The sequence below is a fragment of the Vespula vulgaris genome, chromosome 6 (genome assembly GCF_905475345.1).
Source record: "Vespula vulgaris chromosome 6, iyVesVulg1.1, whole genome shotgun sequence".
NCBI lineage: Eukaryota > Metazoa > Arthropoda > Insecta > Hymenoptera > Vespidae > Vespula > Vespula vulgaris.
In genome coordinates, this window is record NC_066591.1 from 8,202,889 (window position 1) to 8,224,254 (window position 21,366).

The following is a 21,366-nucleotide window of genomic DNA, read 5'->3' on the forward strand; positions in this document are numbered from 1 at the left end:
TCTATATAACGAAATAAAAAAATATTTTGTAAGAAGTAAAAAAATGAAAGAGAACGAAGAATAATCCAAGCCTATTTAGTAACCCGCAAAATAAATGGTAAAAGTAATCATTAAATAAACAGAAAGAGAGTACCCGTTAGTAATGAACCGCGAGCTTAAGCCGACGGTAATATTCAGCATTTCGTAATTATAACAGTCGGAGCATAGCCTAGACCGCGGTACGCTCACTTTAACTTGCGAATTCGTAATAAGTGCTACAATGAATTACAGTAATGCTCCGGTTATCACGAACAATGAACTTATACTTCGTGGCTGAGAAACGTGCTCGTTATTAAGAATGATTTCGCAAAGTGCGAGAGAAAGAGTTTTAACATCCTTACATAGATAAAATTTTAAAGATATGAACGAATTCTTTAATCCCAAAGGATACTACTCAAACTTATCTTAAAAATTCGGTTTCCTTTATCGTAGTTATTTACTTATTTATTTTAAAAGCAATATTTTTGTGTTTTATCTCTCTCAGATAAAACGTATGTATGTATATCAATTTACTTTTGATCGTTGACATAAGGAAAACAATATATATATATATGTATATTATATAAATATTATATATATGTGTGTACATGTATATATATAAGGAAGTTGAGCTTTTTTCACGAATCATAAAATTGGCATAACTTTCTGGAATAAATTCGTTTTTGAGATGTTTCTATATTCGAGTATTAAATTTCAAGAAATAGAAAAACGATAAGAAGAAAAGAAATCTATATTTACTCACCAGTCAATTGAGGCCGACCAGCATTACTACTGACGACCGTTTCTTGGGTCAATCGATGATGCGTTCTGCAGCGGTAAGTCATCTGTGCATCCGTCCGGGTAATATTGATTATCATCAGTTCGCCGCTCGGAAGCATGTGATATTTACCATCTACAAACACACATCAAACTTCGATCATACAATACTCGACAACCTTCTCAAATGATGAGATTGAAATTGGCAATAACGACCGGCTTTATACATAAATAAATAGCAATTAAGATTAAACGTGAAACGTTATAACGATAACGAATAACTAATTAACGATGATACCAACCATCGCCATTTTCGATACTAATGTTTAATTTTCAATGCGATCGATTAATTAATATGTCTCACTTTTTGTTTCTTATTTTTTTCTTATTCTCTTTCATGTTTTTTTTTTTTTTATTTCTCTAAAAACAACACTTTACATTGTATTATATCTTGTTACAGTACATTCACATTTCTAATGTAAAATTGTCTCTCTTTTTAATGAAGAGAAACTGTTTCCTTAATATTTAACTTGATTTTCGTATATCAAAACTTAACTTGTAACCTTATCTAAGAAACTATCGATCGAAGCTATCGAAGTAAACGCGGTTATTGATAACTCGAACTATATTATCGAACGGAAGCAGTCAAACTGCTTTCGCGATAGCTTAATCAAACTCGTTTATAATCAACGGAGCAGCCGGCTCGTTAATTGCTCCGTGGCTTAACGCCGCGAACGAAAGCCTGGTCTCTGACACGCCATCGCGAAAATCGCTTCTTTGATATCGATGCGATTAACACGAGATTCCATTTATAGAAGGTGTCATGGAAACTAGACGAGATTCTTATTATCCTTGAATGAATATGCTTCGACTAGATTCCATTTCTTTGAACTTATTAAAAATTCTCTTCTCTTTCTCTTTTATTATAATAAAAATTTGAAAATTTGAGATCTTCAATTTGAAAATAACAATAAGAAAGAATTTAATAAATTACGTGGTCTTAATTTTTAAGAGTTTCTTATAAAACTCGCCTGAAAAACATGATACGTAATTACATTTTTAAATACATATATACATATATATAATATATATATATATATACATACATACATGTAATGTATAATATATACATATATAAATACACACATATATATATATATATATATATATATATATATATATTTAAGATATAATTAAAATAATACTTACCACTAATCGGAGTAGGATAAATATTAAAAGCTGGTTCTTGAAACCACGATGTTACAGTGACGTGATCTCGTACAAAACTGGGCACGTTACAACGCATAAGTACATTGTTGCCGAGGAAACCGCCGGGACTTTGCACTTCGGGATCGTAAGGTTGGTTCACCACTGGAAACATACGAAACGTACGATTCGTTTACGAATCAAAGAAAAATTTATGAAAACTGGCAGGGTTGAAGAAAAATAAATAAATTTTCTAAAACAAAATCTCTCTCTCTCTCTCTCTCTCTCTCTCTCTCTCCGTACTTGAAATTCTTTTTACATAAAATATGCAATATGTAATATTTTAGCTGACGGTATGTACGTATAGCTGTATGTGTATATATATATAATATTGCTGAATATTTCTCTTATTTACACAAGACATGGAGTAAACGAGCCCGATGTAATGAAGTTTCAAAGTAAAATACGAGCTTAGCAGTAGCGTCGTTTGACTTTCGGATCGAAAAGTTCCAATTTTAGACAGACCGAACGGATAAATTATTTCGAGCAATCGATAAAACTATTTTATTCTGGAACCTGAAATTGGTCAATGTTCGAACTTCGTACGATCGATCGACATTATTTCTGTTTAATAAATTTTACGATACACCATCGTTGTGATAACATTAACAATACTATTAACAATAAACTTGATTTACTTTTATTAAATATAACTTTTCTTTTTAAAAATAAAATATATAAACGCGAGCTTGCGCCTTTCTCACTCTCTCTCTCTCTCTCTCTCTCTCTCTCTCTCTCTCTCTCTCTCTCTGTATATAAACCTGAAATCCATGACCCCGTTAGATACATTGGAAACACGTTAAATTCACCAACCAATTCTCGATTTGGGAATTCGTACGTTCGGTTTCGACACAATAAACGAGCTCGCCGTATTTCCTCGGAAAAACTTTGCTCGGAGAACGAGAGCTCGTCATCTTGCTTTGATTCGTGGAAACTTGGATGAAGCTAGTGGAAAATAGTTAAGAAAGAAAAAGTAGAAGAAAGCTCGGAAATTGTGGTACATGAAACGTCCGTGGAGAATAAGCTCATTAAAGGTCGAACGTTCGATACGTTCGTTCCTATCGAAGAATTTGAAATTTCTAGTCACGTGAGAAATTCCATCTCTATCCTAGTACACAAACCTGAAAGAATTAATATAAAAATTTCAATTTATATCGCAAGAGAATAAACTCAAACATATATATACATATATACTAAAATATACATATGTATGTAAATATATATAATAACGTAAAAAATAATAACATAAAGAAAAATATACGAAATAAAAATGGCAAATTATACGAAAAATGAACGAGAGAAATCAAAGAAAAATATACGAAGGAGAAAGGCGAATAAATAACGCGAATAAATAATATTCGTGATAACTTACTACTTTTTATATAAAGAAAACAAAAAAAAAAGAAGCGAGATAATAATATTCGTAACAGCGTTACTACTTTTTGTATAAAGAGAACAGAAAAAAAGGGAAGAAGAAGAAAAAAAGAACGAACAAATAACCAAACAGACAAACAAATAAATAGAGAAAGAAAGAAAGAAAGAAAAAGAATAAAAACATGATTAAACTAATGAAATAAAGATCGAGAAACATCGAAAGTGGTTGAACGCGTGATTTTCGCGACATTCCAGTACGTCCCTGAGGGTAAGGAACGCGAGTTAATGGTCTCTGCGGCACGTTGCAATAAGGGCATACCCGAGAAGAAAAAGAGAACGAGAGAAAAAGAAAAAAAAGTTGTTAAGTGGTGGCAAGGGTGTAAGGCAAAACGGAGAACATGGATAGTACGGATTAAATCCAACTGACGACGACGACGACGACGACGACGATGACGACGATGACGACGACGATATTCTTTTTGCTATACTGTAGCATACGTTACTTCGACGGAATGAACTTGACGCCTTGGTTGAAAGCTCGGATAATAGTAGACGGAAGTAGCAAAAGAGTATATGAAGTATGAAAGAAACAGAAGATATACAAAGAGAAAACATGGTTCTCGTAATTAAAAAATTTCTAAAGAAAATAAGAAGGTGAAATGGTATGTGTGAAGGTCGATGCTTTTTAGTTATTATCCGTGATACCTCCAAAGGATGGATTTACTTTAAAGACGAGAGAAATGAAAGGAGAGGAAGATTCTTAATAACGAATGAAAGAGATTGAAGTTTTCTCGTTTTTGAATCTAAGGAATGATGGAACGATAAGAAACGATATGATTATCTCAACAAGTTATTTTAAAAACTGTACATCCATGAAACATTAAACGATCTTGAGATGGAGTCGTTTAGGAAATACAATCTTCAAAAGGGTAACTTGATAGAATCGTATATCGATATAACAAAGGGGAACAACAGACACGAATTTTCGAAAGGTTCTAGAAAAACCTTCTTAGAAAAATAGATGGGTAGAAGGTAGAAAATTCGGAAAGGTTGGCCCTATCTTATCGAAAATCTCAACGGTGTTCGAATCCGCCCCTGAGCTGACAGTTCACGTAAGTTGATGGTCTTGGTTGAAAGGTTGGTAAGAAGAGAAAGAGAGAGAAAACGAAAGAAAGAAAGAAATAAAGAAAGAAAGAGAGAGAGGGGGAAAGGGAAAGGAAAAGAAAAAGAAGGAGAGTGGAAAGAAGATTGGAATAAGAACGTGTAGGAAACTTGTGTGTTGTAAATGCGTGTGGTCGTTGCAAGTTTGTGTATGTATCAAGAGAGAGAGAGAGAGAGAAAGAAAGAGAAAGAGATATAGAAAGGAGAGAAATACGAAAAGCTGAAGGAGAACGGGTTGAGAGAAAGAGAGGTACGAAAGTGTGAGAGAGAGAGAGCGAGAAAGAGGGAAAGAGGAAAGAGAGAGAAGGGAGAAGGGTAGAAAGGGGTGGAGGGCAAAGTGTGTGGTAGCGTGTAAGGGTTGGCTCTGCAGCCCGTTTCGAGAGTCAGCAGAGCGAGGCACTCAGACTCCAGAATGGGGTAAAAACTCGGTGAGTTCGCCTCTGCTTCTCTCCTCTTTCCTCTCTATGCCTTTTCCTCCACCTCTTTCACCTCCTTCCTCTCTACCTCTTCCTCCTATTTCTCCTCTTACTCCTTCTCTTCTCTTCTCTTCTCTTCTCTTCTCTTCTCTTCTCTTCTCTTCTCTTCTCTTCTCTTCTCTTCTCTTCTCTTCTCTTTCATCCCGCTAGCTCTTTCCGTATCGCAAGCGACGGCTCTCGGTTACGCGGCAACCAAGCTGAGCATGAACTCGGCAGACGTCTCGTGGCAGGTAATATTTACAAACCATGAAACGCGCGTAGAGAGACGAAGACCTCCCGGCCGAAAACCATCCCCCATCTCTCTTTCTCTCTTTCTCTCTTTCTCTTTTTCTCTCTCTCTTTCTGTCTACCTATCTATCTATCTATCTTTATCTTTCTACCTATTTATCTATCTCTCTCTTTCTCTATCTCGTTCTCTCTTCCTCTTTCTCGGTTTTCGACTCTCATCCTGCTACAATATCCATCCACGAGCATCCTGGCAAAAGCAGAGAAATTTTGTGCGTTGGCAAGACTTCGTTCGTTCCTTCCTTCCTTTTCTCTTCAGATTTCTTTGCCTTTTATTTTTTTCTTTCTCTTCTCTCTCTCTCTCTCTCTCTCTCTCTCTCTCTCTCTGCGTTCGTTCGTTCGTTCCTTTCACCCTCCCTCCCTCCCTCCCTTCTTTCCTTCCTTCCTTCTTTTCTTTTTTTTCGACAAGTCGAATTTACGAGACGAGAGGAAACTTCTCGAGAAACGGTTTTTATTTTGCATATATACATAAATATATTGTATATATATATATATATATGTATATGTGTATATATATATATATATATATATATATATATATATATATGCTGAGATACAGGGACGTTGCAATTGCATTTCCATTTTCATTAGCGCTGTTATATTTGAAAGAACGGCCGCAAAACGAGTGGAGAGGAAACTCGAGAATGCGACGATGAAAAGAAGAAGAGTGCAAAAAAGGGTGTGAGGAGGGGGAGGAGAGGGGGTAAAAAAGGGACGAAGAGAGAAGCGAACTCGTCGTATAAACTGCCATGTGCTTTTACATTATACGTGTAGATTCATCCATTTCGTCGAGCGTGACAACGATCTTCTAAAAGAAAACGCGGAAATTAACTGATATCTATATTTTTAAGCTTCGTTGTGAAATTTGTTTTCGGGAAGGTATATCGCAAGGAATTTGTCTCGTTTGATTCGTACCAACTTACAAATACTAGACAATACTAGACACATTACGGTCATTGAATTTCTTAATGGAGAACGTAGAAAAAGAAAAAAGAAATAAATACATTATGCACCAGCAAAGAATAGGAATAAGATAGCTTAAAGAATACGGACGTGAGGCGTTAACCGAGTCAGAAAAATTGTCTCGTAACGTTCGACGACGCTGTCGTTTGCAGTTTCGCATCGTAATGCGCGCGTGCATACGTAACTTGCAAGTCGATCTTTCTTGTCGTCGTCGTCGTCGTCGTCGTCGTCGTCGTTGTCGTAGTGACGACGATTTTACGTGAGAGCGAAAGAGACATGCTTATTTCATTTGTTCTCTTTCTTTCTATTTTTTTTCTTATTCTTTCCTTTTTCTTTTTTTCTTTTTTTCTTTTTTTCTTTCTTTCTTTTACTGCAACGAATAATGACACGTATTCACGATAAGCGGTTAAATCGTTCTTGTATTTTAGTATTATTTTGAAATATTCCGATTTAACTGATGTAAAATTGATTAATCTATTATTGGATAATAGCTGTTACTATAAGTACATATATATATATATATATTTCTATATAATTACATAATTTTCGATAGAGAATAGGACACGCCTCGTTTCAACGACGAAACGAATTTTCCTCTGTAGGTAATCTAAATTACTACTGCAACGGAATATTTAATCTCCTTCCAATCACGCTTCCAGACAATCGAATCTGGAAAAGATGAAACTTTCTTCCCCGAGATGTAATCTCTGCTGTCGAGGAAAACGACCCAATTTTTCAACCTGCAAAATCGATATGGAATCTTCTAAACGAGTCTCGACATGATTTTCAATGAAAATCTTTTCATTTTAATACCATTTTCATTGCTACATTTCTTCGAATTAATTAAACGAACAAAATGATCTATTTGAAGTATCAATACTATTGTCTTCCAAAATTTCTATTCGATGTAATGAAATTCGTTCGTGTATACGTCCATTAACATCGATCGTAATTCTCTAAAGTTCATTATATTACTAAATAATGTTTCGAATGAGCACGAGCGATAAATTTCAAGTATCACTTTAGGTTCATCGAATTCGATATAAGGAAGAATATACAGAACAGTTCGAAATAAAACGTAGGGAAAAAACTTGTTCGCTCTCTCTCTCTCTCTCTCTCTCTTTCTCTACCGTTAAAGGATCAGTAAAATTAAAAGTTCCACTTCTCGTTTCTCTTGAACACACATTTTCTACCTACCGATATGAAACCGTTCGATTTGTAAAGGAGAAAAAATTGTTTCGAATATCTAGCTCGAAGCTACGTAACACGATATATTGTAGGATGTACATTCGGTCCATTCGAAACGAACGTGACGTAAAATTTGGTGTTTTACGAAACGTCCTTGAAAAAGTAGCGGAGGCTATGCAAAAGAAAGAAAAAAAAACACACACGCACGTACAAACAACAAAAAAAAAAGCAAAATCAAGCTAAAAACAAAACGTAGAGTAGGACGAGTTTTAGAAAAACTAGTGGAGGATGTTGTTCGAGGAAAAAGGGAGGAATTTGAACATTATCCACGAAAACTCTCGAGCGTGATACTGCGACGCCGTAAAAGTAAATATTGCAGAGTTCCGTGAGCTTTTTATTATATAAATGTCCTCCCGCGGTCGTTAAACTTCTTCATTTTCTACGGAGTGTAGGGTCGAGTGAGTAACTTTCGGTCGACGCTTGTCTTAAATAGTATCTCTCGTTCGTCGACCTTCACCCTCTCTCTCGCTCTCATCTAACCTCCATAAAGTCTACAATCATCAGCGTTGTTTTTCAAGACTTTCGAAAGATCCTCCTTTTTTCTTTTCTCTCTTTCTTTTTTATACGTATATATATATATATACACATAATTTTTTTATTTTCGCATTTAAGGAAGAGAGACGAAACGTGGATTCTGGTAAATCGTTTACGCTCGATGTTCCATGAAAATTATTGTTGAAAAAAAAGAAAGAAAGAGAAAAAGAAGAAAAGAAAGAAAGAAAAAAAAAGAAGAAACCAAGTGATTTCATTTATTTATAAATTGTCGATCTCCCTACCATTCCTTCTTTCTTTTCTCTTTCCCCTTAAAATTCTTCTTTCTCTTTTACGAAGGAAACTAAGGCACTTTTCTTAGCCCGTAGCGTAATTTCGTCTTCCTTCGAGGGATAGAACCTTAATTAACTTTTTTTTTTCCTCAATGCGAACACAGACGTCTTTGACTCCCACGGTTGACCGCATTTCATGCTCGACGTAGAACCGTTGCGTAAATTTATCGTAATTCATGGAAGAGAGGGTGAATTACGTAACAACCCTGCAACGTAATGGCTTTCTCCTTTCTCCGATGACTTAAATTGTAATTAACTTTGACGTATTGCGAGAAAGAGGAGTGGAGAGGGGAGAGGGGGTGTGGTGGTGATAGGGGTGGAGATGGGTAGGGGAGGGGAAGAGGTATAAGTTGGGATGTCGGTAGGTAAGGCAATACCAAGAAATACGTTCTAGATCGAATTTCAATTTCCTTCCTTAGAAAAAGAAAAATAAATCGTGAGGAAGTAAACGTATTGAATTGTGGCGAAAGTCACGAAGAAAATTTCATTCTCGCCGTCGAAACCGTTAAGTTAACGAAGACCATTAATTATCCGTTAAGTTAAGTAGAAAGAAACGTTTACCACTTTCGTAGTATGACGAAAGAGTAAGAACTCTTGAAGAAACGTTTAAAATGAACAAAGTGAGACAACTTTAACGGGCTGAATCTTTCACGAAAAAGACGTAAGTAGTACTAGTTCCGTTTATTCTTGAGAAAGAAACGAACATCGGTTCGTATCCTATAACTTCGTTTCACTCGGAAAGACTACGACGACAACGAAGACAACTACAACGACGAGAACGACGACGACGTCGACGACGACGACGACGACGACGACGACGACGACGGCGACGTTTGACCTTTCACTCGAAATACAGACACAACCTCCGACTTGTGCAAAATTCAAAGTGGTACATGGTAAAGGTGGAAAGTAACGTTTGCAGCGGGCTCTTTTCACGATTGCACGTACCTAAGTAAACGTAGAATGTATAACATAGAAATACCTATGTGTTGGTAGTTCTACTACGTAAACAGAAAGTAACATATGTCACGTATTTCGTGAGAGTGACACGTATCGAGAGTAAGTATAGGTAAACTTGTAGATAGTGGAGATATATATACGCACGCACACACACACACATATATATATATACACACATAAATATATATATATATATAAACACGTGTCCAGGCAAGAGACACGTTCAAGTAGAACGGGATGGATATGAAAGGTAGGTACCTATATACATACGTACATACTTCATACATACCTACATACCTACATACATACATACATAGATGTTTTTGGTCGAGAATCGAGATTACTCTTGACAGGAGGAGGATGCTGGATGTCTCAGAGAACGTACGAAAGCGGAAACGTTGTTCCATTGTTGCGTTACTCGATTCCAATCTCTCCTCTCTTCCCTTGCTAGTCACTATCCCGAATACACGTTATACTACAAAAGATATATCTGGGCATGCGCGAGCACGTAATCATATCCATTTTGCTTCGAGGAATACGGCGTATCCGGTCGGAAGAGTTTTCTCCAAGAAGGCGTAGAAGAAGAAGAAGAAGGAGAAGGAGGAGGAGGAGGAGGAGGAGGAGGAGGAGAAAGAGGAGGAGTTGGAGGTGAAGTAGGAAGGAGCAGAAAGGAAAACGGGAGAGAAAGAGAGATAGAGAGAGAAGGAGAGAAAGAGAGAAAGAGAGAGAGAGCTGACGCGGCAGAGATATCCTCAGCATGAATCTGAAAAGGTATGGGCTGCGTTCACGCGACGATGATTTACGGGCGTATTAGGTCGATAAGATATCTTCCGGTTCGTTGACCCGGCGGAAGCTCTATTTTTAAGGCGTCTCGCGACCCCCTTTTGCTCCATTTATCGCACCGCCGTACTTCCACTTTTCGTATCTCCATCCCTTTCCTTTCCTTTCCTTTCCTTTCCTTTCCTTTCCCATCCCTTTTCGAAACTACCCTTCTAGCTCTTACTACCCTTTTCCTCCTTACTGAATTCGCCCACCGTGTCTGTGTGTTTCTATCCAGATTGGCCAATCGGACGTAAGGAAGCGATCACGAAGAATTCCCTCTCTTTCTCTCTTTCTCTCTCTCTCTCTCTCTATCTATCTATTTATCTATCTTTCTATCTTTCTATCTCTTTCTTTCTTTCTTTCTTTCTCTCTCTCTCACTATCTCTCTTTCTCTCTATCTCTATCCCTTTCTCTATGTCATCCGTTTGGTTCACTCCATCGATAAAAATATAAAAACGAATCGAATCTTGCGAAAGCTTTCGCGTTCTTTACGATTCAGGATCAGGTACTCTAGAAGAAATTGATGTCCTACGATTTAATCGATATTAGGAATAAATCTAGTCAAATTTAGTTGGATAGGATGGATTTATTCGAATTAGATATATACGTGAAAAGGAAATATACGAGGAAATAATTACTCGATCGTTCGAATTTGATTGCAAGAAGCCACTAAGGTCTTTATATGAATTGCCTCTCTCTCTCTCTCTCTTTTTCTTTCTTTTTCTTCGAATCAAAGAGAAAGACGAGGTACGCATCGATAATCTAATTCACGATATTCCATCTTTTCAGTCAAATATACTCTTCGACACGATTTGATATTGCGACAGAAATTCTTCAGCTACTTTACGACAAATAAATTCATGCTTCAGCTTCGAAATAGAACGAACTTGATCGCGTATTCTCTATATATATATACATATATATGTGTGTGTGTATGATATATAACACTATATTTGTATATATATAGATAAATATACAAATATATAGACCTATATATATCTATCTACCTATATACCTAACATCACCCAGATGCATCTTTCATCGAGTCGAGAATGATACGTGATATAGATAAATATTTCCATATCACGGTCGAGGCCTCCATCAATCAGAAAATATACGTTACTCGTGAAGAAAAGAAGAGTTTCTTTCGTTCCGATAAACGAAAGCTTTCGAGTCGGCGCGGATCCAAAGATCGATGGCTCGAGGCCAAATATGGAACGGGAGGGTAAGTTTGAACAGGACGATTAACACAGAGAAACGATTTAATTCGCTGCCGAGTTCGCTATCTTGATAAAACGTAATCACGAAGTACAGAGAACCTGTCGGACCTGTGGAAAAAAAGAAATGTATCTTTTTCGACGTGTGTTTTTTCTATCTCTCTTTGTCTCTCTCTCTCTCTCTCTCTCTCTCTCTCTCTCTCTCTCATACTCACTGGCAATGAAATATGACACGTAGCCGTCAGTCGTTTTAAACGTTGACCCGTTCTACTTAACTTAGACACTTTATCGTCAGATAATTAAATAGTCTGATATTCTCCAACAAAATACGATCCAATCGGTAAACGTTCATCAAAACGATTTCAACTATACCCTCTATTATTTTTCCATCTCGTACCTTTACCCGCATTAATAGTAGTGTAAAAATAATCTTCGTTCGTTAAAAAAAAAAAAAAATCTTTTTTCTTTTCTTTTAATACGGATGAATCGAGGCAGAACGAAAAGGAAAGGAAAAGAGAAAAAGAATCGAAAGAAAAAAAAGAAAAACGGAGGAAAATTATGCTTGGAAATGCTTTGGAGAGAGAAACGGTCTGGCTAACGTTTGGATAACGCGGGGTAACGAGGAAGAAGTTTCACGGTTGGCATGCCTGCTCTGACAGTGACGTCTCTGCTGACGACGGCGCCGACGCTGTTCGCGGCTGAGCACTTATAAATGGCCCAATGGACGTCCTGTCGGAAAGCTTCGGCCTCGAATCCCGGAAAGTGAATCGTCCCATTCCCAAGGACGTGTCGGATGCCTGGTATGTTCGTTATACTGCCTCCATCCGCGCCCAACCAATCCACCGTAGGTGCTGGATTCCCTCTGACCGTGCAGTCTACTCTACCACCGTTCACATTAGTGAACTCGACGCGTGATGGTGGTTCCGACACAAAACTCGGTCCTTGCATCTCGTAAGAGGCGTTACAACCTGGACAAACAAAATAGAACACGATTAGAAATAGTATGAAATTTGGACCACTTTTACAAACAAAAATTGGATTGCGTTATAAAATATTTGTCATTGATCGTCATGTCAATTTTAACGTCTAAGAATTTTAATCGGAAAAAAAAAGAAATGAAAGAATAAAAAGATTAACACTTTTCTAATCCAAACAATTTGAGAAAGGAATTTTTGCGATCAATTCTTCATTAAGTTTATTTTATTTATCGATTCATACCAATACCGATCGATCATCCGACAAGAATCTCAATGGTTTACAATCCGATTCGATTCTACAGTGAATTCCGCGGATATTTCGACGGTAATCCACGTTCTACCACTTTCGCAACTAGAACATCAACCAGCAACCCCATAAACGTATTTATCGCTACGGTAGGAACATAACGAGCCTGAAAACGGTTTTATCACTTAGCTTGTATCCATTCATTAGCGATGCCTTCAGCCCACCCCAAAGGGACGTGATTAAAAATTTAAAAAGCGTGTTTAAGCGACCCAACGAGCAGCCAGTCATCAAGAGTAGTAGCAACATCACGTTGAATTTTTTCGTCCCTCGGTCCGGAGTAATTTCCAAGTAATTTTCTAGAACGCCGCCGTCCTACAGCCATGGACTGTATCGTACCGACACGGGACGTGAACGAAGATAATACGGGTGGCCATAAATCACACATTTAACGCTGAAATTCGCCGGTAATAGGTTCCATAAATGGAGCGCATTGCGTTTCGCCCTTCCTTCCTCTTCGATCCCCACTAACTAAACTCCACGCCTTCCTCCATCCCTGTGTCCGCTATCAGCGAATCCTGTTAACCATTCATCACCCGAGTTATGTTGATTTAAGTAGGAATGCCAAGCCACTCGGATGTATTCGGCATTCCGGCTAGTATTATCCATCTGGCCTGGTCTGGCTTCGTCTGGCCTGGTCTGGCCTGGTCTGGCCTGGTCTGTCCTGGCTTAGCCTATCCTAACCGAACCAACTACAGAGAATGTGCATCGAGAACGTGCGACGAATTGCAACCAGGACAATTTCAATGAGTATACCTCAAACTAGGATTACATTGTATTCGTTAACGTTTCTAGAATCGTCCAGAAACGTTCACCAAGGAAGCGACATCGATGAATTATCGATAAACGATTACCTTCCACTCCCACTATTACCCCTCCTCCTTCTTCTCGGCTCTTCTACTAACTCTCATCCCTAAGCGATGTGACGGATGATATTGAAAATTTAATCGGCCGGATAGATACGAGTTTGTAGAGGACGGCATCGTCACCGAAAAAGGAGAGTTAATATGCAAAGCAATAACCTATCTCTTACACCACCGTCAACCATACGATGTTATTTGAATTTTCCTCGATAAAATATATTAAACTTTATAGTTTCGCGTTTAACAAGGAAAAATTAAAACTTGAACAAAGTTATCCCCCTCCTTCGAAAAACTACATTAATTCGATTCAAGAACGAATCAAAATTTCTCATATGCTCGAACGTCAGATTGTAAAACTACTCGGAAAATGCTGTCTTTGATATTTTTCTACATTCATTACACATATATGTATCTACTATCTCGACGGTATTACGTTTATGCTTAGAAGTGGTTTACGAGCAACTGTCAACGCTTATACATGGTATACCCCTTGAAACATAGCTTTCAACGTGCTACGCATTTTCGTATTACAGCGCACTATGTTATATTAAATTCGTGAGGGCTGTATTCTACCTAATCTTTAAAGTGATTGTTTTCTCCAAGGAGAAAAGCAACCGGGACCTTAACGTTGCGACAACGACGACGACGACGATGACGACGACAACAGCGACGGCAAGGTATCCTCGTTCTGTCATTCTTCTCTCATGGGACTTTACGAAGTCCGAGCTCTCTCTGTCCTCTCTCTCTCGCTCTCTCTTCCCTTATCTTTTTCATTCCCTTTTTTTCTCTCTGAACTTTTTTCACTCGGCAATACCTTATGACCTATATCTTCCGATCTCCGTAATAATTTCTTAGCAAGGAGAAAACAAATGGTATACAAGTAAAAAATTAAATTCGTTGTTTCCCTCGAAACGAGGAGAAGAATAAAGAAAGATAGAGAACTCTGTTTTTCTTTGCGGCGTAAAAGTAATTTCATCTAAACGCAAAGTCGGACGTGCGGCATCTTCACGTTTGACGTATTACCTCTATCTTTCTCTTTCTCTCTTTTCTTTCTTCTTTTTTTTTCTTTTTCCCTCGAGCATTTCATGCTGCTCTTTTCTAACACGGTTTATCGAGCAAATAGAAATGAATATTAATTTATCCTGTTTATGGTGATTTAGCTTGAAACTGCTCTTTGCTCGAAGACTTAAACGAAAGAAAATTAAAAAAGAAAAAAAGAAAAAGAAAAACAGAAAAAACCTTGTCCTTCTTTTAAATCATCCTTAAAAAAAAACGAAAAGAAAAGAAGAAGAAGAAGAAGAAGAAGAATAAGTAGGAAAGTAAAGAAAAGAAAAAAAGAGAAAAGAGATCTCAGAAAATGTCGGAAAGGATTGGATAAGAAAGTGGTAAAGAAACGTTCGAGGGATAAAATGAAAAATCGGAAAGAGGAAGGAAAAATAAAGAAAAAAAAAGAAAATAGCAAAAGAAATAAGAAAAACACATCATCGCGTGCGTGGCTCTCGTAAGCGTGCACGCTCGGTTTGCGAAAGGAAGTGCTTGTATTCTCTGATATAATGGCTCGCTCGAGTGCATTTGAAATGCACTGGCTCATCGGAATAGCTAAACAATAGAAGCCACCGAGGAGAAGAGAAGAAGGGAGACCAAGGGGAATTCAGACGTAGACCTGGCAGCTACTCGAGATATCTCCCTCTCTCTCTCTCTCTCTCTTTCTCTGTCTCTTCTCTTCTCTTCTCTTCTCTTTGGACGCACTTGCTGATATAGAAAGAGAAGAGGAAGACGCAAAAGAGACACGACGATGGGTTACGCACAGTACAACGTGTTTGTACGTTTCCTGCAGCGTGCGCACGATACGTCGAGTGGACTAACTTTAGTCAACCCTCGACGTCATCGCAAGAGCTTCTGAGGCTGCACACTTCTGCTTTCTCTGTCGTGTAGGCTCGTTCAAGAGACTGAGACAACCGGCCGACGACCATCTGCGTAACGCTTTACGTCAACATCCTTCAGTTCTCTCATTCTTTTTCTTTCTCTCTCTTTCTCTCTCCTCTTCTTTTCTCTCTTCTCTTCTTTACCCTGTCCGTTCCTTAAGCGTCCTTGAGAACATTACAGATCTCCCCTTTTCGTGATCATCCACGTGAACCTGTCCACAGTCTCACGAAAAGGGTCCCCATGAAGAAGTTCATCTCTTCCAATTAATCGCTCGATATACCAAACGTGATGTTTTCTAAGATGATGTTGGACCCTTTCAAAAAAAAAAAAAAAAAAAAAAAAGGAAAAAAAGGATAATCGTGTCTACTCTTGTTTTTATCCTTTTTTTTTTCTTTTTTTTTTTCTTCTCTCTAACTCTCTCTCTCTCTCTCTCTCTCTCTCTCTCTCTCTCTCTCTTCCTTTTTTCTTTTTTTTTTTAATTATAAGAAAAAGGACGAATAAATACAACGTCCACATCGATTTACCTTCCTTGCCATTTCTTCTATTGTTTTGCTGAGAGACAAGTACGTATAAACGTAACATCTCAGTACAAAAATTGTTGCATCGTTGGCTGCTTCATTCGGAGCTACGTGATAAAACTGCAGCTCCGTGAAATTACCGTCGCTCACCGTAAAGCACGGACGTTTTCAGAAGAAACTTCCTTTGTTAGATTTGCTTACACTACCACGATTCTCTCTCTCTCTCTCTTCCTCTTTTTGTCTCTTTCTCTGTCTCTCTCGTTCTCTCATTCTTTCCTTCTCCGTCTATCCTTACTTTACTTTTTCTCTCTCTTTCTACATCTCAACTTTTCTCAATGAAATTTACTTGACAAACAAGATATATACAAATAATTCATTTCCATTAAAACATTATTAACAACTGTTAACAATTGTTATAGAATATTATTGTCGTTTAGAAAATGATTAAAATAGAAAAGATTGATGATAATGACTCAGACGTAATAGCGAGGGAAAGACAATAGATCGCGTATGAAACGATCGAAAAAAGAAAAAAGTGATGAGAAAATTTGCTATTATTATACATTCTAGTACCGTTTAGCACGAGTATCGAGAGTCTGCGGTCGTTGGGAAAGTACCGACAATCCTGCCACTCGATTCGCTTATTAAAGCGAAGCGCGAAAAAAAAGCGATCTCTTTGACTAATTGTCGACGAGTATGCCCGTGTGTAGATGCACAGAGAGAAAAGAGAGAAAGAGAAAGAAAGATAGAAAGATAGAAAAAGAGAGAGAAACGACATAGCGAAGAAGAGTAGAGTTAGTGAACGCCGATGTATATGCACCCTGTAAAAAAGAAAAAAAAATGCGAAAGAGAGAGAAAAACAGAGAAAGAGAGAAGAGAAGAGAAACGACGAATGGAGCAGTCCCCATTCCGGAATCCACGGCTCATCCGGCGGTTTACAATCCTTTCTTTCAAGCAGGCGATGGGAAACGAGGCGGAGACGAGTCGCGTCCCTTCACAGAGAAAGAGAAAGAGAAATAGAAAGAAAAAGAAAGAGAGAGAGAGAGAGAGAGAGAAAGAGAGAGACCGAAGCACACACACACACACACAATATATATATATATACATACACTTTTTTACGAAAGATAGAAAAAGTGAAACGTACGAAGAAAACAAAGATAGAAAGAGAAAGAGAGAAAGTGGTGGTGGTAGTGGTGGTGGTTGAAAGGGGTGGCATCGTGGGCCTCTCTCACCCTCGCTTGTCCGACAATGCAAACCAACTTTCTCATTTCAATGTATTGTTTCCATTGTTTGAACGTGCAGCCTCCGCTAGGGTTGGCAGTCGTTGTGCCAGAGAAAGGAAGAGAGAGAGAGAGAGAGAGAGAGAGAGAGAGAGAGAGAGAGAGAGAGGAGGACAGAAAGATCGTCGGATCTTCTTCCCTTCCAAAGTCAATCGTCATCGAGCTCGAAGCCGTACTTGCCCGCCATATTTCATCCGTTTTTTCGCCACAAACCCTACCCCTACCTCCCCACCCCTATTCTCTTTCTCTTCTTCTCTCCTTCTTCCTCCTACCTTCCAAAGATTACGAATAATTTCAATGGTACCCTCTTCGAATCGTTCATTCGTCTTTCTTCGTATTTCTCGGTTTATTTGAAAATCTCTGTACTTTCTCTTTCCTTATATTCCTCCATTCGTAATTATAAATTATTATAAATATTTCTTACGTTGCATTTCTTCGTTATAACGTAATCTTTTCTTCTTTTCTTTTCTTTTTTTCTTTTTTTTTTTTTTAACATGAAATCTTACGTATCTATATCTTAATATTTCTTTCGTATGAAAAGCTTGCACGTATCTTTCTCTAGATACATATGCATATATATATATATACATACATACATTCATCCATCCATCTAACCAACCAACCAACCAACCAACCATTCATCCATTCAACAGACACACATGCAAGAAGCTGTACAAGCGCTTGCGTTTCCAGCGGATAGACGGAGCGCATTATTCTAATTATACTTTGCTCCTCTCCGCTCTGTGACCCTTCGGGTGGAGAGCCCATAAGGGATTTGTCGGGTCACGTTGGGTCACGTGATTCCGTAATACCCATTAATTCGTAGTAATTCGTCGTACTTCATTAGGAAGCGTTCTCCGTAGACTGAGACTCGTGCGGCAGTGTAACAAGTTGGAACCTTCCTAGCTACTATTTCTGTCTCTCTCTCTCTCTCTTTCCATCTATCTATCTATGTCTCTATCTATCTCTAACTGATTCTTTCTAGCATTAGCAATTTCTATTACCTACGTAGGAATGTCGATGAAAGGTTCCAATTGAAATCGATTGAAATTGAGATGACTCGTTTACTTATATATATATATATATATATATATATATATATATATATATATATATATATATAGAGAGAGAGAGAGAGAGAGAGAGAGAGATTATATGTATATATATATGTATATTGAAATAGAAATAAGTAAACGAGTCATCTCAATTTATATATACATATATATATTTATATATACATATATAATAAAATATATATATTTATATATATGTATATAAGTATGTAAGTACGTAAATATGTATGTACGTAAGTATATATATATATATATTTTATTCATATAAGACGACTTCACACGAAGCCATCGAAACGACTAAGAACAGTCTCTCATCGTTTGTCATTTTGAAACTCGAATGAGTAAACCGATTAACATCTTAATGAAATTGACGTAACAATAAGTAAAAGAGGTTCGAGACGAGAGAAAGTACATAATCATCTCGGCCCTAACGAAATCGGTCGCACGCAACTCGACTCGCACCGTCACGAAGGAATTTCAATTGCTAATGAAATTACGGGAACGTATAGATCGGATAACACACCCCTCTTGGTACGATCTCCTCCTCATCCTCCTTCTCCTCTCTTCCTCTACTAACACAACATCGATGCTTCCTCTCCTCCTCCTTCTCTTCCTCCTCTTCACCCCTCCCCCTTTTGCTCTTGCTTCTACTCCTACTCCTACTCCTCCTACTCCTCCTCTCCTCCTCTCTTCTCCTCTCCTCTCGACGGACGACGACGAAACATGGAAACGCATATTGCGAGCCAAACGTGTTTGCAGCTGCATTGTTTTGCAAACGGAATTGGGTCTGATTACGGTATCAACGAGCTTTAATCCAAAAGCTCGATAATACCCTACGATTTTCACGAAGAACCGAACCAATTATCTAGCAAAATAGTTTCTTTTGTAATTCTCTAACGATTCAATTTTTACGAATGAATGAATGAACGAAGGAATTTAAAAAAGAAAGTCTTGTTTATACATATTATATATATATATATATGTTTGTGTGTGTATTTAAACAAATGTGTGGATCGTTTATTTCCAAAGTGGTGTAAGTCAATTTTTTTAAAAAATGAAATCACATAATTTGTGATTAATTTAGAGTAAACTTTTTATAATCAGTTAATATTTAATATCTTAATAAATAAATAATAATACAACGCTTTGATTAATTTAAAATTGGCCGATAAAAGAAATTGCGTAGCGATTGATTATGAAAGTAGTATAAGTCCAATTTTCATAGACATAAATGGGAAGGTTATTATGTTAAGTTTAACAATATATAAGTATAATTAATGTTCAAACTAAAAAATACTATTCCTATTTTATGCATTGTTATTATTTATAAACAAAATTGGATTAATATATTTAAAATATATTTTAAATGATATTTAATTTTTCATAATTGAAATTAAATGATTTTTAAAATTGACTAATTATGAAAATGGCGAAAATCCATTTACAGCCCGTAAATATATATTATTTTAGTTAAATTCACTTAAAAGAAATTATTGTAATCAAATTACATATTGATAAATTAGTAGAAACGTTGTCAAACTTGACATAATTAATTTATATTTTTGAATTGACTAATATGCTATGCTTTAACTGTCTTGAAACAAGAGAAAATGAACTTGCAGCATTTTCAAAATAAATATATACAGATATATACGTATGTAAAAAATTTCTTTATAACATACATGAATCATGTTCGTTATTTATTACCAAATAAATAAAAGAATTGGCTTATAAAGAATTCGTAAGGATCGGCTTATAAATCGTTCTATATAAATCATATCAAACGAAGGACAAAACTTTGCTTGTTAAGCCTGCTAACAATGGAAAAAGTCTGAATAAACAATTCTTAATTTATCACGATCTCTAGGATTCAATGTTTATATGAATAAGAATGAATTTATATCGTTGATTAAATCTCATTGTAATCGTTATTCATCAGATCGTATAAATAATTACGTTATATTGAAGTTTCGTTAGAATCTCGAGTTAACGAAGCAAAATCATCAAATATGTATACAACGTATAACGATCGTTAGAACTTAAGAAAATTTTCATTACTTCGAAAACTTCATTACCGTGAAATAAAGAGATTTATGTCTATTCGCCCGAAATCGTGATATATATCGATAAACTTTCGAAAAGCTTGAATTTAAACATTCATCATATTAGATGATATATTCGCATCAATTTTCTTTCCGAACTATAGATACTCCGATATCTTATATTCCAACTAAAAAGTCTCGTAAATCATCGTAAGATATATACAAAACGATAGACCAAGGATTAATATATCTCACTTTATCTTGATAGATAACTATAAATTTGTAATTATAAATTTAATTACGTACTTTGACGTATATATCCAGATATACTAAGAGAAATTTAACCAAGTATCTACATAGGTCTACTTTTGCGACTATGCGTAGGACGCTTCGCAAATTCCAAGCGATTACATTAAATCTCTGTAACGATCACTAAATTTGTATCGTCCCTATTTCCTACGGCAAATTATTAACAAACTCGTAGTTCCACTTTCCGTTCATCGATCCAGTAGTAGCCAGTTCGAGGAAACTTGTGATTCCTGAGCTTTACGAGTCCATGCCACGATGCTTCAATTTCGATATCGCCTAACGACGCTTAACTCTCTCGTTTCTCTCTCTCTCTCTCTCTCTCTCTCTCTCTCTCTCTCTCTATCTCTATCTCTGTCTCGTCCCTTTTCGATCCATTCGAGAAACGATAACGGTAGCTGGGAGTCTCGAGAAGGTCACATTTCCGTTGCAGTCGATGGCAAGCGGATGGCCATGTTTCTTTCCACCCTTTTCCGATTGGATTAAGAGACTGACACAGAAACGGAAACTCCTTGGGAAAAGGTTATTTATCGTCCTACGGAAACGGACGAAAGAATCAAACAAAGAACACCGAAGCAATGGTACTTCTACTATCGAGAGAGAGTGCTTTTCTATCGGAAAAGACCCAACTGGAATTGACGTTACGTTGTAACGTATACAGCGAGAAACAATAATAGCTTTCGATA

General features: G+C 37.0%; 1 protein-coding gene across 7 annotated transcripts in view; it reads right to left on the bottom strand.

Annotated features, from left to right (window-relative positions):
• Window positions 1-21,366, bottom strand: part of LOC127064489 (cell adhesion molecule Dscam2-like) — a 123,567-nt gene that overhangs the window by 70,700 nt on the left and 31,501 nt on the right. For 6 of the 7 annotated variants that reach the window (XM_050995608.1, XM_050995610.1, XM_050995605.1 and 3 more), the window contains exons 2-4: window positions 12,039-12,359; window positions 2,005-2,166; window positions 782-931 (exon numbers count right to left, since the gene is read on the bottom strand). In XM_050995608.1, coding sequence (XP_050851565.1) covers window positions 782-931; window positions 2,005-2,166; window positions 12,039-12,359 — 633 coding nt within the window. Of the gene's footprint in view, window positions 1-781; window positions 932-2,004; window positions 2,167-9,665; window positions 9,775-12,038; window positions 12,360-21,366 lie in introns of those variants that run through there. The other variant, XM_050995609.1, reaches the window with a different exon arrangement.